Source organism: Oryza sativa, chromosome 5, assembly GCF_034140825.1.
Source record: "Oryza sativa Japonica Group chromosome 5, ASM3414082v1".
In the NCBI taxonomy this organism is placed as follows: domain Eukaryota; kingdom Viridiplantae; phylum Streptophyta; class Magnoliopsida; order Poales; family Poaceae; genus Oryza; species Oryza sativa.
The window spans coordinates 15,640,651-15,654,686 of NC_089039.1; the positions used below are offsets into that span (position 1 = coordinate 15,640,651).

The following is a 14,036-nucleotide window of genomic DNA, read 5'->3' on the forward strand; positions in this document are numbered from 1 at the left end:
GCCCTGCGACGGCCTCTGTCGCTTCCGGATTCACCTAGGCACGAGAGGGGACTGCCCGTTGCCCGCTGGGGACGGGGGTGAAACCTGAGGTGTGGTGTGCTTGGCTAGAGGGGGTTATGCGAAGGGTCCTGTCACGGCCTCTTTCCGGTATGTCGTGGTGGCATGCCGGCGCACGGAAACGTGTCGTGGGGCTGTGTCTTGTGGGTACAGTTGTACACCTCTGATCAGAGTAAAACTATTCGAATAGCCGCGCCCGCGGTTATGGGCGGTCAACCAGATTCACCGTGATTAGAATCACATTAGTTTAGTCTAATGAATTTGGATGGTATAGGTGGTTGGTTGGGCCTGTTGCAACGTGGTGTAGCGTTGGACAGTGGATGATTAATACTGCTTAATTTTTACAACTGTTTAAATCTTTCAATCTCTGTTTATAAATGCTCGCTTTATGCAAATGAACCACTTTAGCTCTTCTTTGATGATTCCCTGCATCATACCTCTATTCCGGTATGACTTGCTGAGTACAGTGGGTAGTACTCAGTCTTGCTCTATTTTTCCCAACCCCAGAGTTCGAGTTCGGGTCAGATGAAGGTTTCTCTGAGGAGTAGGCTTCGTCCGTGCCGTCGAGGATGCCTGTGGAGTGGTGTTCCCGCTGCAGTTTAGTCAAGGATTAGCTCCAGTTTCTTCTGTTTTCCGCTGCATTTATGTAAGACTTTACGATGTTTGTAAGACGTGGATCTGTATGTCAACATTGTCGTTTGTGTACCCCGGCTGGTCCTGGACGGGGATTTTAATGCACATTCTGCTTGGAATTCTATTCGGGAATTTCTGGGCGTGACAGCTCCCAACTCCATTTTGCTTCCCAACTACAGCAAGAAGCCCCAAGGCTTGTCATCAACTAACTCACAACAGTGCATAGTGATCCTTGAGTACTACTCTACCATTGCATTGTATCCTCATTATCAATCATATTCTCCTAAATTAAGTACACTACCTTGGTAAGTTGTAATATAATCTCAGTAGTTTGGTCACACAGACCATCCTAATTCCTAAACCAAGGAATATTATTATGATCCGACCTTAGATCCTTATATTGTGTTTTCACACCCATATTGTGCTACATTTTGCTAGGAATGAGCTCACCATTTATTGGATGTGGATTTGCTGCCAATATATTGGCAAAAGCAAGCTTCGGTAAACCAACATCTACTCCAAATGTAACAGTGCGGTGCAACAAAATTCACCTGAGCTTTGTTTTCCAACCATGCACGGCCTGCAGCCTGAGTTTTGTTTTCAACTCATACAGCACAAATAAGGTATATATAAATTTCCCCAGATATCACAGCAAATTACCTGTAGGCTTAAGATGTTTGGAGATCCCAGTGGAAAGGAAGCAACGCATAAAACCAAGGTGACTCATGCTATGAAGTTTCTCCAGTTCTTCGAGAACACGTGCCCTCATGTTAAGAGTGAATACCATCTTGGCTGCTCCCCTTGTGGTGGGGAGTGGTATACCTTTTTCTTCCAAATTCGATGCAAATAGTTGTGAAAAAATCTGAAAAAAAAATTGACAATGTAGAGTATAATGATACCTACTAGTCCACCAAAATTCATGTTCAAATTCGATCTACACATCGAGAAACAAAAAAGACAAATTTAGATATAAACAGTACTCTACTATTCATACGCTGAATTTGTCTTTTTTATATCTCGACGTGTGAGTTGAGTTTGGACTTAAGATTTTGTGAAGTTGTATATATGTGTTGTATGAATGTTGTCAAATTTTTCCAGAATTTTTCATAACCATTTAGATGGTTTTTGAGCAAACGAGGAAACATCTCCTCGAGGGATTAGAATAGTTTCCACTTGTGGTGCGCTTGGATAGCAAGTAAACAACATCATCATCATCAGCGATGCTCAGGGTAGGGTAAGCCGTGTGAAGACTCTCCACGGATATGGCGGCATTTTTCCTCTTGTAGTCTATTTTCCTCATGTAACTATGCAGGGCAGTGTCCAAGTGGTTGGAAGTGACGGAGCATCCAGGCTTCCAGTCATCCCATGAGTGACCGGGATAGGCATGTTCCATGTGTTGATCTTCAAGCTACCATCATCGACCAAGATGTCTAGATGCGAACTTCGAAATTCTTGGCTGGCCACCCATTCGTGATACGAGGAGCGTGGATCTTGAGATGAGTTCAAGATGGTGAATTCCATCTCGACGTACTTGATAGTGTCTCTGCTCTGGTTGACGACGATGTCACGACAATAGTAGGGGCAGCGATTGAGGAACAAAGGCCAGTTGCCCGTAGAGGGCAAGGGCAGCGGCAAATCGCGGAGCTTGGGGCTCTCAATCTCGTCGAGCACATCACAGAGAAGGATGCCTCGCCAGAGATCAACCCAGCCAACTGTACCTTTAGCACCTCCAAGCGTAATCACCTTGGTGGTGGCATGGAAGATCCTCCTCAGTGCTGAGTCAGGGACGGGGCACACCGTTCCCCTCAGCGGCTCCTCCACTGTCAACTGATGGGAGGTCCAACTCCCTGGCTTTCCATCGGGGGTAGAGCGACACAGGTGAAGCCTGAAGTGGACATGATGCAAGGGTTGAAGAGCGGCCACAGCGTAGGAGTCGTCGTCGTCGTTGCCGCAGCTCAGTATGGCAATGTTGTCGTCTGCAAAGCCACGGCCACGTGGGCTCGGGAGACGGTGCAGCTTTGCGCTTTCAGAGTGAGAGTGCACCTTGTAGACGAAGTAGTCGCTGAAACAGTGATCAAATCTGGCAAAGCGATCGACAGGGACACGAAGGAGGACGAGGTCGGCATCCGTGCTGATCACCGTGGGCGCCACAAACTTATCTAAGGGATTGGGATCCAGATCCACCAGACCAGGGCAGTCGACGGAGAGGTGCGAGAGGCTTGGCGGGGTGGCGGCGCACAAGGTCACCGAGATTGGCAGGCCGGTGCTCGTCGTGGAAGTGGCGGTGGTGGCGTCAGGCCGGTGGTCATCGTCGGCGACGTGGCCCCAGAGCTCGAGCAGGACGACGCTTGGGATATTGTCCTGGTGGCGGCGGCCCTTGCCCTCGCCGCTTCCGCTTGCCATGGAGCCAGCGGTGGCCAATCGCGGCGGATTTTTGGCGGAATAATTTAGATTAGGAAATTTATTCTCCCCGGGGACACAACTAGGGGGACGAATTCTTTTCGATTACGGCCACGCAAAAAAGCGTGATGGGCCGGTTGCCCGTAAAGTCTAATGGGAGTTCGGCCAGTTACCAAAATTGGTCCACGCGTTTTCAGACTTTTCTGTTTTATATGAAAAAAAACTAGTAAAATACCCGTGCGTTGTACCGGTAATATACCCAGTGGATAAAGTTTAACTGAAATTTTTTTTAAGCAACCTAGTATGACCAATAATAATCACAAATGTTTTTTTTTGGATAATTATTCCACTATGCACATGTATGATATGAATGATGTACCTGACGCGTTAGTGTAATGATCGTGTTAGTGTAATGATCGTATCATGGGAGCAACAAGTGAATGCCTCGGTCGCTTTCGTGCAAGAGGCGATGGAAGAAAATTTATGTGATTAACAAAAATATGTATTTAAAATAAGTAATTTTACCAATAATTAGAGGCAAATTAAACAAATATTAAAGTGGAAGTACCCATAATTTTTATGTCAACAATAAAACTTGAAAAAAAAATTAATATGATTTGTTTCAAGCAATTCTTCTATAGAAAACATTTACAAAAACACATCATTTAACAATTTTGAAAGCGTGCACGTGAAATATGAAGGAGTACAATTTTAAAAAGTGGACAATGCACCCTTAACTACGAGTCAGAGTCACTGGGCCTGTTTAGAAAAATTTTTGACAACTGCAGCTTCTCTCGAAATAAAAAGGCTTCTCCAAAATAATATGTACTTTCATTGAGATTCTGAGACGCTCTACATACATAATCTGAAACATGAACGAGCTAAACTCTAAGAAGCTGGGTTTCACAGCTCCTCCGTATTATTATATCTTAATTATCAAGTACTCCCTCAATTCCACACGACCACCCAAACCATCATAGTTTGGATTACCTTAATAAATATATTACATGCGCCTAATAAAATTAGAGATCTTGATGGTAGATGATTTAAATAATAATATTTTAATGAAAAAGATGTGCTAGTTAATAACATGCATTTATACACACCTTCTATTATGAAACAACTTAAATAAATGTAGTTATGTCTTATATTATATAAAATGGAAGGAGCAGTTGATTCTTAGAATCTTAGATTTTCCCAGACATACCATCTGACACTTTGCAAAGGCAATTCAGGTCTTGATTAGTTTTTAAATAAAAATTTTTCACCATGTCATATCGAATGTTTAGACATATGCATAGAGTATTAAATATAAAAAATATTAATTACATAAATTGTGTGTAGATTGCCATGATTTGACAATGTAATGCTACAGTAAATATTTACTAATGACGGATTAATTAGGCTTAATAAATTGGCCTCGCAGTTTTTAGGCGAAATCTATAATTTTTTTGTTATTAATCTATATTTAATATTTAAATATGTATCCGTATATTCGATTTTACATGTTAAAAAATTTGGTGTTCACGAACTCAAAAGGCCCTTAGAGAAAACCCTCGAAATCAAACAAGCAAGCAAGCAATAATGCAGTGCAAAGGGCCAAAAGGCATAATTGAGGCCACCCGTTGCAGTGAAAGGTTTGGTGGCCAGCGAAGGGCCGGACCACATACATGACCTCGCGTCCGTCTCACCATAAATCCGCCATCCCTCTCCTCTCCTCCCCACTTTCCTGCCTTCCTCCCCGCACTTCTTCCTTCCCTGCCCCAACCTCCCCTCCACCAAGAACAGCAGTGGAGAAGGAAGGAACGAACGAAGCGATCGGAGCAGCCCCCCGTCCCACCCTGCAAACCTGCATTGCTGCCCCCGGGTCATTCTTGGGTCGTGGGAGTCGGATTCGGGTTTCTTGGCAGCCGGCTGCAATCATCCGTGGTGCCTTCAAAGGTATCCGTCTTCTTTTTGCGCTGCGAATTGTGTCGTGTATGTGCGCTTCTTTGCTTTCTACCCAGTTGATTTTAGGCTGTTTCTTGGGTTGAGCACGAGTCTGCCATTTAGCCGTCGGAGGATTTGGGGTTCGATTGAAATTGGGGTGCCGGATGAAGCCCCTCGATGTGTTGTCAAGACCTGACAGAGCTGATAGGAAATATCATATAACATTTTGGCCGTGAATCTGACAAACACGGGGGAGAAGGCCAACGAGAAAATTGTCTTCCGTGGCCAACAGCTACTGATGAGTTTCCATCTAGCCTTCAGCGGTGGCTAGAATGCTAGATCGATAATCGACAGGTTTCCCCTTTGGATTGTCGGTGTTGCCGATGATATAGGGTAGTTTGTTTGCGCTAATTATGCAACTGAGCTCTCTTTCGTAAAGAGTTTTACCTTTTTTAAGTAGCATAAACAACAGAACAGGAATTCTTGTGTGGTCATAGGCTGTAGCAGGATTAAGAGAGGTAGAGAGACTATCAACTGTGAAACCATTTCTAGTATTGACGTTCTTAATTAACCCAGCTGGTATTACCTGTGTGTCAGTGTGTCTTCTGGTGAAACTGAATGAATCGATCTGTTAAATAGAATTTGCTGTTCAGATCTAGATTTCCTTTCTCTGCACAACCAATTTAGCCACTGGGCCCGCTACAATTTCATGGGCCTAAAACTATGCCTATGGTAAAAATATGGTGTACTTTTACAGAAAGTGCATCTCTCACTCAATTATATGTTAATCACATAGGGACAAACAAAATTTCCACTTGGAATAAAAAAAATACTGTGTGGTCCAATATCTACATTATATCACCTGAACCCCTAGGTAACCTCCATCTAATACGTGTTCGAAAACCATCATGCATGTTCACTTCCACATGGGCTTCAATTCATTTTTATTGAGTGTTCATTGACCATACTTATGTTGAGTGATACAGGTCAAGCTGTCAAGGATGCTTAGCATTCTTATTTACTAGTAATTGATTGCACATATTCTTGCTGCTAATTAATGTATCCAGCCAAATAGTTCAACTCCTTTCCATAAAACGTTTCTCTAGATATTTTTGTTTAACTGGTTAGGGACCTACTTCAGTAAATTGGAAAGCTGTAATTAAATCTACAGAATAAGTCATGCTGTTTTAGTGAATTCTCAGACTATCCACAATTCCACATCACTTATTGCCATAGGAAGAAAATTTCAGATAATCCACTGGGTTGATTTATCACTGGTTTTACCTTGTGCTTTCTCAGTGTCTCTGCTTTTTATTGTAAAAAAAATTCCTTTAAAGGTTTAGGTGATCTACTTTGTTCTACATACCTTTCCTACCAAACTTTAATAATCTGCTGATAAGGACAACAGTAATGGAATCCATTACTGCAGTGGGCCTTAATAATAAAATTATACCTGATTTCTAGTCAATTAAAGTATATATCTAAAGTACTGATTGCTATATTTTTATTTTTATCAAGATATTTACATCATCATTTTTTGGCCATGCGGTGTCTACATACTATAAGGTTTTAAGCCAACAAATGAGATATATTCTGATTTTCTCTTTGGCAGAGTTTGTTTGGAAAATTTTGCCAAATGTTTATATGGATGCATTTCCTTTGTCTTTAGGTGCACATGTGCACATGTGCTGTTTGCTTGCTTTTGTCCAAAATATGATTTGGACTTACTGGAGTTTGAATTATCAATTATGTTAATTGGCCACATACCTATCCATGTGCATGAGTGCATCGCTGTTCCTAGCTTTTCTTTTTCCTGAGTGGATGCTGCTTCTAGCTAGGTGAATTGTTCACATTCACACATCGGCCCAGGGCATGTGTTGGCCCAACTTGAGATTAGGCTTTGCCACACCCCTAAGCCCAACCTTCATTGGACCTGTACCTTGCTTCAAAGGCTTGAAAAGTAGCCTCATCCTGCTAGACCAAGCTTATAGGGAACAGATAGACACATCTACACACACAAACTGACCCTGGTAATCCATTAATTGACTCCACATCTACCTTCATGGCTACAACATCTGTCTTTCCTTTCATCTGCATGTGCATTTTGTTTCTCAATTAGTTTACGAAGACAGACATTTTTTTCCACCCATCACTTGTGTATCTGCAATATTTGCTTTCACTTTTGAAACATTGTAATCACGCTACTTTGTTTCTGCCAAATAGTTAATCATGCTTTATTGTCTGTATTGCAGTATTGCAAGTTGCCGTGAAAGGCCATTCTAGGGAATGCAGAAAGATGTGCTTGCACGCCAGAGATATCTCCTATGAAGAGAAGGGCATTTCTCCCATTGATTTGACATCACTAATTCTTGATGAGCGAGGATTTCAGTTGCTCACCTGGTGCATTCTGCAATCACAAAGTAATAATGATGCTATCAATGTCAGAAATACTGCTATGCTAGATCATGCAATTTCTGATGATGGTTGAAGTTTTTGCTTTTACGGTTTTCCTCTAAAATTCCAATAAAGAATTGTCCGCTAGCATTGTTTTGAATGATGGAACTTGAGAAGAATGGAAACATTCTACTGCGAAGGTATGAGATTGGAAAATTATTGGGGCAAGGAACTTTTGCCAAGGTTTATCATGGTAGGAACATCGTGACTTCACAAAGTGTGGCTATCAAGGTGATCGACAAGGACAAAATTTTTAAGGTTGGCCTAATGGATCAGATTAAACGAGAGATATCTGTGATGAAATTAGTGAGGCACCCCAACATTGTACAGCTGTATGAGGTCATGGCTACCAAATCGAAGATATACTTTGTGCTAGAATATGTCAAGGGCGGTGAGTTGTTTAACAAAGTAGCTAAAGGTAGGTTGAAAGAAGATGCTGCAAGGAAATACTTCCAGCAATTAGTAAGTGCTGTTGATTTCTGCCACAGTAGAGGCGTTTATCATCGCGATCTGAAGCCAGAGAACCTACTTGTTGATGAAAATGGAAACCTGAAAATTACCGATTTTGGATTGAGCGCTCTTGCTGAATCAAGACGACAAGATGGCCTTCTACACACAACTTGTGGAACTCCCGCATATGTGGCGCCTGAGGTGATCAGCCGAAAAGGGTATGACGGTGTCAAGGTTGACACATGGTCTTGTGGTGTGATCCTGTTTGTTCTGATGGCTGGTTATCTGCCTTTTCAAGATTCAAATTTGATGGAGATGTACAGAAAGATTGGGAAAGCAGAGTTCAAATGCCCAGCTTGGTTTTCGTCTGATGTACGAAAATTAGTTTCGAGAATTCTTGATCCAAACCCAAGAAGTAGAATGCCAATTACAAAAATAATGGAAACTTACTGGTTCAAGAAAGGACTTGATAGCAAGCTAATCCTTAAGAACGTGGAGACAAATGAACCAGTTACAGCTCTTGCTGATGTTAATGTTGTTTTCTCCTCCATGGGTAGCAGTAGTAGCAAAAAGACTGAGGAGAAACAGGATGCAGGAAAGCTAACCAACCTTAACGCTTTCGATATTATTTCTCTTTCGGAAGGCTTTGATCTTTCTGGCTTGTTTGAGGAGACTGATAAAAAGAAAGAAGCAAGGTTTACATCAAGTCAATCAGCTTCAGCTATTATCTCAAAACTAGAGGATGTTGCCTCATGTTCGAAGTTGACAGTGAAAAAGAAAGAAGGTGGTGTGCTGAAAATGGAAGGTGCAAGTGAAGGAAGGAAAGGTGTATTGGCAATCGATGCAGAGATCTTCGAGGTGACTCCTTCATTTCATTTGGTAGAAATCAAGAAGAACAATGGAGATACACTAGAATACCAACATTTGTGGAAGGAGGACATGAAACCAGCTCTTAAGGACATTGTTTGGGCTTGGCAAGGTGAACGCCAGGATCAGCAACCTGAAGATCATGGCCAGCCATAGAATTGTTTCAATGTCGAAATGTTTCGTTGCCTTAGGAAAGGCACTGCTTATCCTTTTGCTTATTATTCGTTCTATCTTCTGTCTTCCCAAAATCCATAGCTCAATGAAATTCGCACAACAATGTAATTGGATTCTAAGGAATCTGAACTTATAATGCAGTGTAATACTAGTTATTTTTTGTTGTTGGCAGTTCAGTGTTCGTAATTGAAATACATCAAAGGATAAGCTACCTCACATCGTCGTCTGGATGAACATAGCACCTACTTAATATTTGAGTACTTTCACATGTTTTTGTAATGTGATTGCTGATTACAGGATATTAGGCATACAGTGTCAACAGTGGTACTTACAGAGAGTTGCAGGTGAATCTTTGAAAGTTGCAATTGTGTTTAGAAAAGCCGAGGATTTCAGAAATTTAATTGTGTTTAGAAAAGCCCAAGATTTCAGAAATTTGAAGCACTCAGTTAATTCTCATCATTTTGCCTGTTGGACAAATGATTAGTCATTTAGTTGCTCAACTCTACCTCCTTTTCTTTTCAGGACTGCACTACTTATCTTTTTTTTTTTTGAAGGATTGCATCCTTTTCATCCTTGACAGATCACTAGCACTAGTTATAAAAAATACTAATGAAAAACATTTCTATCCTGACACTAGTAGTTGTACTCCAAAAGCAATGGAAAAATTGGTTGCTTGTCGGTAGTAGCTGCTATATAAAAAAAAATCAGTGTGACTTTGCTGGTTGTCAATTTCCAATTGCTGTCACTTGTCTGTAAAAAGTCATCAATCAACAAAGGCAAAGGAACAACAGCTAATAATGAACTAAATTAAGTAACTTCAAATGAGGGAGCACTGCTATAGTGCTATGCTACGAGTCCTTTTCTTTTTATTCTCCCTTTTTGTTGGAGGAACCAGTAGCCAAGCCAGTAGGTAAAGAAAAGCTGCTTTTATCATACTCATCCTTGTGGAACAAATAGCAAAGACATCCTTTTATTTTGGCTTACAAAAACCTTATCTTTGTTATGTAGTTTGCTTTAGACTGGAACCCTGATTCATTCAGAGTATCACCCTGGCCCCTGACCCTGATGGAGTGATGTGATGTAATGGGATCATCCAGAGAGAAGTGAGTGGACCAAAGTTATATATATGCTCATGGAATCTATAATGTTATGCTCTAGAGGCAGATATTTGTGCACATCACACTAGTAGCAGAGGGAATGCTTATCTTCATGAAATGTGGCAAGGGGACAAACAAGAGAGCCCTACCTGTCCATTCAATGTCAAATTAACAGGAATCCTGTCTCAGGACTAAAATTGTTGGGGTCTTTAAAGCCTTGTCTGGGGCATGGAATTATTTCTTTTTTTTATGATTCATATAGGAATTGATTTTTTTTTTGTGAAATCCTCTTGTTCTGAATGGTTCTCATGAGCTAAAGGCCGTGAGCCTTGGAGCAAGCTCACAACTCACTTCATGTTTAATTAGAGTACCTTTACGGTAGTCTCTATTGGTAGTATATGGCTCAAATACTCTAGATATCCATGCCTTTTGAGAAGCTCAAACTTGAATTATAGTATGTCAGTGTTGTTCGAAACTCGGAACTGAAATATGTGAAGTGTATGAATTAAATCTCCCAAGGTGCTACAAATTAAATCCTAACGTCGACAATATATGCCGTTCACTGTAGAGTTTCATTTAATAAGTGAAACTTCTGCTTGAGATTGGCCTTGAGCCTCTGGTCCAAAACCCACCAATGGTCAAGAAAATGGAGGTCACTTTCTCCATCGTTTGCAAAAGCTACTTTGATTGGCATTGCATTGATCATCAACATAACATGGTTCTGCAAGGGCCACATCATCATCGTCATCGTCATCGTCATCGTCATCGTCATCGTCGTCGTCGTCGCAGTAGTATTTGACGGACAAAACAGTGGGAATCAAGGCATCACCAACTCAAGCGTGCTGAGAGCTACCTGCATATAGGTGCTTGGAGTCTCAGTGAGTGCTTCACATCAGTTGCAACTTGCAAGTTGGCCAGTGCCGTGAGAAGGGAGGGAAAGGGTTTTTTTTTTTCTCTTTGTTTTGTTTCTTTCAGAGGCAGACAGATTTTGCTGGTTCAGTTAGCTGTTGCCTTGGGGAAAAGGAGCTTTCAGGGCTTGTTTGGATCATTTGTTTTGAGCAGTGGAGTTCACTATCGCCGATATGGGCTAATAGCTAGTCTTTTTTGCTTGCTCAAGTAAGTGCTTGCAAGAATTTCGTGGAAAATAGTTCGACTTGTGTAAGTATCCGGGGAATTTCATGTGGTCCAAGCAATTATTGAACCGATAAAAGAGATTGGCTTCAGTTTTTGGCTTCTGACTTGCTTTCGATCGAGACATTTCTTTCGTAGGTAGGCTGCCTTTTCCATCACCTTGCTTATGCCTCCTTAATACGGAGTATTGCAAGTCCAACCTACTGTTTCATATTTGACAATATAGGCTGACCATATAAGCTTTTGAGGTAATGAGAAAAGACGGACAATTCATTTATCCTTCAATAGAAATAAGAGGCACACAATCAAATTTGGATACTCCTTTATTGTCTTGATCTCAATACTCTAAGTCTCAATATTTTGAATAGTCAAATGGCAGACGACGGTAAAAATCCATGTCCTCTTTTATAGGTTCGTGTAGTTCAAAAGTTGGATTTGTCGGTACAGTAGTTAAAGGTTAATCCAAAGGAATTAGTAACAAGAAAATGTTCTCACTTTACCTTTTAACCCCTTTAAATAAGCTCCAAATACTTTGTACTGAAACTTTTGAGATAGTACCGCTTGCACTGTACATATAGTTTGTGCCACCACTACATAGTGGTGTAACCACGATTGAGTAATTTAACTTATTGAAGCCACTTAAAAGATTTACAGCAAATCTTGTGTCCACTTTAAGGCACCCAAGATCAATTCAATTATTCTCTTGCCTACTTCATAGAGAATTTCTGGGATTATAGTTTAATTTCTTGTTTGACTTCACACAATGGAGTTTATGTTGCAATAAAAGTGTTTTCGCGGCAGAATGAAACCTTTGTAAAGGCAATATCCTGATCGACACATATATTATAGAGACCCCAGGCAACGTAAATATTCCCATTTGTTACTGCAAAGGCATTTCCTTTTGGATATTAATGGGTGAAATTGTTCCTTGTTGCACTAGATCTATGTAAAAACTGTTCGAAAACGCACTACTACGAGAAAGATTTTCGTGTGCGGTCAAAACCGGTTTTCGCGTGCGGGTGAGCAGCCCACCAGCACCCAGGGTCTGCAAAAAATCGCGATTTTGGCGTGCGGGTGGCGCACCAGCACGCGAAAATCAGATTTTCGCGTGCGGGTGCTTATGTCGCCTACACGGAAAAACAAAAATCTGAAAAAAACAAAATTTCAAAAAAAAATGAAAACCCCATAATCCTCCGGCAGCGGTGCGGCCTCCTCCTCCTCCTTGTCATTGCCGTCGTCGCTCGAGGACACCGCTCATGCCCTCGTTGGCAGCGGCCTCCGCGCTGCGCTCCGCCGGATCTGTGCTCCCTTCTGGTTGCACCACCACTAACGCCCCTCCCCTTCGCCGAATCTGGGGAGGGAAGGAAGGGGAGGGGAGGGGAGGCGGATCCCGCAGGGGGGGGGCGAGGGCGGCCTGCCGCCGGATCCATGCGGGGGTTGGCCGCCGCCCGCCGGATCCCACGCCTCCACCGCCGCCGTGCCGCCGCCGTCACCTACGCCTGCCGCTGCCATCGGAAGGAGAGGAGAGGGCACAGATGAGTGAGGCCACTATTGTTGACTGATAGAAGAAAAAGAGATAGAGAGGAGAGGAGAGATAGAGGGGAAAATTTAAAGTGGGTAAGAGGGAAAAGAGGGAGTGGGTATTTTTGCATGCGGCACTCTTAATAGGTCCACACGCAAAAATGCATATTTTCGCGTGCGGTCCATTTAAGAGGACTGCACAGAAAAATCGATTTTTTCTTGCGGTCCTCTTAAATGGACCACACGTGAAAATGAGCTTATTTTCCTAGACGCGACCAGTTATGGTCCATCTACAATCTAAATGGGTCGCTGTACAGAAAAATCGTTTTTCAGTAGTGACGAGAAGGGAAAAGAGTAGCAAGTGATAAGTCTAGATTAGGTATCTTTATCAAAATGTGTAGAAAGAGGGGAAACGCATGGAGATTTGGTATATAATCAACTTTTTTACTTTTACAAATTTCATATATGTCCAATTTTTACCCTTACGAGATTTATCTCCATATTAAAGTGATACATTATCAGCCTTAGAGTATGATGTCTCTAAAAATGATGTCTCAACCTCAAGGTTCCAAAAACCGTCCTAAACTTCTGAAGAAATTAAATGATAACTTCATGAGGAATACAATTCAGATCCCTAGTTTCGATCGGTTCATCCAGTACTTGATCCTCCCATTCATCCATTTGAATTCAACTTCTATATCAACCAAAAAGCTTAGAGTTGTATCTGATTTCCAGAGACCAACTTACCTAGTAAAACTACACATTCTGGTGAATGAAACCCGGTGGCTTCAATTGTTTTACAACTGAATGTACTCTTTTGCACCTTTAATGCATTTTGGACGGCCTTGAAATAGAAATAAGACGAAAAACCGTGGTTATTCGTTTGGATGCATGAGAGGGGTTGCTTTGGGAAATTTCAGGATTCTTTTGGCAATGTTGGCAAAATTTGAAGAGCTAAAAATGATAGAAGAAGGTATTTAAATAGGGAATATATCCTATGCACACAAGCTTCCCATGCACACCAACTAGCAAATGTCACAGAAAATTCTAGAAGAAAAATGGACACATACTTTGAATAGTATTACACCTATGTATGAAATATTATCTTCAAATTCATTATATTTTAGCCGTAACAAAAAAAGACAAATTTCTGACAAATTTTTACCCTTAAAATTGTTGTTACAGCTAAAATATAATGAATTTGAATATGGGACTTTGTAGATATGTGTAATACTATTAGGAGTAAATGTCTAATTTTTTTTTGTAGAATTTTTCATGACATTTGCTAGTTGGTATGCACGGAGTGTAGATGGAAGCTTATGC

At 41.4% G+C, this 14,036-nt stretch overlaps 1 protein-coding gene across 1 annotated transcript; it reads left to right on the forward strand.

Moving 5' to 3' along the window:
- Nucleotides 1-4,814: 4,814 nt before the first annotated feature.
- On the forward strand, nt 4,815-9,134 carry LOC4338445 (CBL-interacting protein kinase 18-like). The gene is made up of 2 exons (NM_001402511.1): nt 4,815-5,031; nt 7,272-9,134. Exon 2 carries the CDS (start codon nt 7,573-7,575, stop codon nt 8,944-8,946), a length of 1,374 nt encoding a protein of 457 aa, NP_001389440.1. The 5' UTR covers nt 4,815-5,031; nt 7,272-7,572; the 3' UTR covers nt 8,947-9,134.
- Nucleotides 9,135-14,036: the final 4,902 nt, after the last annotated feature.

Coding starts and splice junctions, on each gene's coding strand:
- LOC4338445 (NM_001402511.1), top strand. CDS start 7,573: ATGATGGAACTTGAGAAGAATGGAAACATTCTACTGCGAAGGTATGAG.